This window comes from Pinus tabuliformis, chromosome 1_1, assembly GCF_031772625.1.
Source record: "Pinus tabuliformis cultivar Carrire ecotype Pingquan chromosome 1_1, CPIR1, whole genome shotgun sequence".
Lineage (NCBI taxonomy): Eukaryota > Viridiplantae > Streptophyta > Pinopsida > Pinales > Pinaceae > Pinus > Pinus tabuliformis.
In genome coordinates, this window is record NC_142297.1 from 374,848,670 (window position 1) to 374,853,244 (window position 4,575).

A 4,575-nucleotide genomic window follows, 5' to 3' on the forward strand; every position below is an offset into this window, starting at 1 on the left:
AGAAGCAATAGAATTTTAGTTTACTCAAAAAATCATTTTACAACTCTCTGGATGGTTTTCTACCTACAACATAGCACTTTGATCATCTTTTCAGCATTTTTTTTAAATGACATAAATTTTATATTTAAAATATATTTTCAGTGTTATTATTTTTAAGCCTTAATTTTTTTTGAAAGCTTTCCATCCAAAATATATGTCTCATATTTCAAATGTATTTTATCTACATAGTTTATTATAAATACTTTAAATGATATTTTTTTATACTAATGAAAACAATTTCTTATAAAAATCCCATGTAAATAATGGGCTAACATGTAAATTCTTATGAAAATCCCATGTAAATGATGTGCTAACCTGTAAACAATTGTACAAGTTACATTGGAGACATTAATGCTGATAAGATAGTCAAGTGAGGTAATTATAGAAAAAAACATATACAACCATAAACATTCTAAACTCTCTCCAACCATAGAACATATAGACTACCCACAAGATCATATATAGATGGCGGACAAGATGATAAATAGTGTTGGAATTTTAGAGGTGATTATACATATCAAGGCATTCTCTTCCAATAACATTTAACCAACATTGTTTTTCACCATACAAATAATATTATGAGATTAATGATGTTAAGTGCACTTAAATATACCTTTCAAGATACAAGCCTTGGCTGAACTTGCAGTAACCTGACCAACATTGTTAAGCGGTTATTCATGAAATATTCTCTATACAACTGTGGACACATTGATAATAAGCTTTCTAATGCTCCATTGCAACTGCATATTATTTAGCTATATATACATGCTTGGTAAACTATATATGTCTGAAGTCCTGGCAACATCAAAACTACAGTACTGGATATAGCATACTCAAGGGCAATTGGGTTTATTGTCATGTGTCTTCATGCTGGCATAACATGGGCAGAGATCCTGGTTTCCATATGTACCAGGAGGAACACAGTTGCATTTGGCACAGCATGTCATACCACAAGCACTTAAACATACGTTCTGGCGGGATGCTTCTTTGCATCTTTCTCCGCAGGTTGCATTACAATCTGGGTTGACCGATTCAGGAAACTGTTAGTGATGCCAAGGATGAGCGTTGAATTCATCAGAAAAAAAATTAAACCAGAAACAAACCATAACAGCACCAATAAACTAAAGATGTGCCTGGAATTCACACCAAACAGCTAAAACATCGAGATTAAAAACTGAAGATGGACTTGCGATTCACAAGTAAAGGTCACAACCACAAACGCCTAAGATGAGCCTTGACTTCACTAGAGAATGTACAAAGCAATAACAGCGTCAACAACCTAATGATGCGAAATCTGAAATAACAAATGTCTAAAACGAGCTTTCTAGTTCACCAGAGGAGTTGAAAACAACCGAAGCAACAAGTACAGAGGATATCAAAGATAAGCAATGGCTATGAGCATTGAATTTGAAAAACCACCTTCGTAACAGAAGCAATAGAAACAACAAATAACCTAAAAGATAAGTCGTGAATCCACAAGAAAACTTAAATCATCAGCAATATAGGTAGGAAAATGTTGAAGCAGCATTAGCGAGGATAACAATAAATTGATGCCTAAGCTAATCTTCCAATTCACAAGAACCAGTTCTAGCAGTTGATTCAACAATTATAGAAAATATAATATCATGTGTGCCTTTCGGAGCATTTACCTGTGGTCTGCAGAAGCCTTCTATTCATTGCATGTGTTTGCAGCTGGAATCGGGAAGAAAAGGGAGATTGTTATATATGTGTAAAGCCGGGCCTCCTAACTACATCTATGAATGAATTATACACATGTAATAAAACTCAAATAGAGGCTGAGATATAATCACCCCAACTGCTGTTAAAGCTCCAATATCAATAGCTTCGGCATACATTTGCAGATACATTAATTATCAGCTATGAGTTCATCTTCAAGGCCAATCAGATATATTTAACAAAATTTCCAAGTACAACATCCCTTCAGAGAAGAAAGAGTTATATCGATAACCTGGTAGATGCAAGTAGCTTCTTACGGGAACAGCCAGTACTATCATCACAAGATATATAACAGACAAACAGCGTGTAGAAGCCATGAGAGGAGGTATAATAGAAACTCAGATATCAATTACTTATCTTCTTCTCACTCTCTGATACAATGAGGTGCAGGATGCTCTCAATTATAGGGAGCAGAAGAGATGGCAAATCTGTCTGCCTACCATCTTCCTCCTTCTGGGCGGTTTCCTCAAAATATCAAGCTGGCTGTGAGTGTCATCCTGGTCATCACTTGATCCCATTGTGTACTGCGTACTATTGCTTGATTGACCATAATCAATTCCAAGTGCAGAAAAGCAAGATTAGGGAACAGTAAACTGGAACTCTATCATAATTTTAATACATTTTTAAATTCGTTAGTTTGGTTGTGTATACGAATCCAACACGTTTGGGCCAACCTGAATACAACTTGCATCGTTTCTATTCACCAATTTCGAGTATGTTATCTGTTATGCATTGTAAGTTGCGCTCTGCAGTGTAAGATGACTCTAGGCCATTGCCAACTGGGCCTATGTTATTCGCTGTAAGTTGGATTTAGACAATTGCCATCTGGGGGTATCTACCGGGCACTCTAACCTGGGGCCAGGCCAGTGGCAACTTTCATATGATTCATTGTACTTAAAAGCATCTTCTCTGAACGCACCAAAATATTAATGTAGTTCATGAAGTCAATGAAGAAACTTCAGCAGAATAATGTTTTTTTTAATAACTGAATGCATGAGCGTGCTTTCACTGCACCAAAATATTAATTTAGTTTATGAAGTCATCCCAGAAACTTCAGACGGAAATATCCAGGAGCATAAAGTTTTTTAATAACAGAATGTTTTAGCGTGCACCAAAAATATTAATATGGTTTATGAAGAAACTTGTGCCGACAATATCCAATATTATAATGCTTTTATAATAGTCAAATTTTTATACTAATCGAATGTATTAGTGAGAATTATGCAATTTGATTATCTGCAGTGACTTCAGAATAGCAGGTAAATGTTGTTGCCATATCTTATTTTTGGACTACATTAGTACTGTTCTCATTTTTTCTACAGTATTTTTATTTTTTTATATGTTTGTTTATATAATATATTGTGAGGAAAATTCGTTAACCTTACCCGTTTGATTTAATTATTTTATTCCTTAACTTCATTAAAAATACATTTAAAACCATTAAAAATTATAACATAAAAAATTGTACAACTGATTAAAAATTTTATGACTTCAAATATGACTTAAAAATTATATACTCATAACTAAATTCATTAATATATATATAAAAAAACCACTTAAAATAACATGAATTCTTTTAATTAAGTAAATAAATAAATAAATTACATACATTTTTCCAATCTATCAAATGAACCTGTCACACGTGAACGGATTTTTTGAAAGTTATTTTTGATAGCATATGCTATGATTTAAAAAATTGGTTTACATCCTATGATTTAAAAAATTGGTTTACATGTTGGGAGGTTGGAGCTCTCCACGTGCTAGGTATCCTCACAGTAAATTACATCTGCTGCACTACTCTCTAGCAAGCATACAACTCAAATAATGTTTTAAACATTTTATAATAAAAAAAATTATTGGCAAATTTTGAAAATTATATTGACAGGTTTTAATAAATTTTAATAAATTTATTTATATTTTTCATAAAATTCATCATAAAATTACTGAAAGACAAATGATGTAGCTGATTATGTTGAATTATACTGCCGCAATACTATAGGATTACCTTCCAATTCATATAAAGTGTTATGAAATGAGTTGTTTTTAGTGTTATTTTTTGAACTTTCTGGTATCTGAATTTGGTGGAAATTTTTGAGGTGAAATCTTAATTTGTGTTATTTAAACAAGTTTTTTTATTATATATATGGATTCAACACCCTAGAAAACCCTTAAAGCACTTGTATTGCACAGGTTTACTCATCAAATTTGTGATTTCAATAAATTCGTACCAGATTTTAGAGAAATTTAACAAAAAATCCCACCATAAAAATTTCCAAAAAAACTAGACAAAAACAACTCAGTTATTAATATTGTATAATAAAAAACAGTATTCATCATTTTAATAAAATTATTTAAGTTTTCCTAGAAAGTTCATTGTAAAATCACTCGTAGATGGTTAACTTTTTATAATATAAACAAAAAAATTCATGGCATAAGTGTGCCAAGGCAATGGTTGGTTTTGGGAGGATTTTGCTTGACATATTTATAATACATTTTATCGTTCACTCGTGGTGTAATTAATTAATATGTACAAACAAATTTATATTAATTAGTACAAAAATTATATTAATTAATTAAAATGTAAAATATATACATATATTAATTAGTTTTATAAGTATATTTAGATTGAAATATAATTTTTAGAATTTTAATTTAATAATATGTTTTTAAATGTTTATAGATATCAAAATATTTATATTATTATATATTTTAAATTAATAAAATTTAAAACAATAATATTAAAAAATGATTAAATTATATTTTTATTTTAAATTACATTATAATGATTATTAATTATAA

General features: G+C 30.5%; 1 protein-coding gene across 1 annotated transcript; it reads right to left on the minus strand.

Moving 5' to 3' along the window:
- Window positions 1-872: 872 nt before the first annotated feature.
- Window positions 873-2,093, minus strand: LOC149213187 (cypmaclein-like). The gene is made up of 4 exons (XM_089390731.1): window positions 2,039-2,093; window positions 1,851-1,900; window positions 1,689-1,731; window positions 873-1,057 (listed from the first exon to the last, which is right to left on the minus strand). The coding sequence occupies exons 1-4, from the start codon at window positions 2,091-2,093 to the stop codon at window positions 873-875; spliced, it is 333 nt and encodes a 110-aa protein (XP_089246857.1).
- Window positions 2,094-4,575: the final 2,482 nt, after the last annotated feature.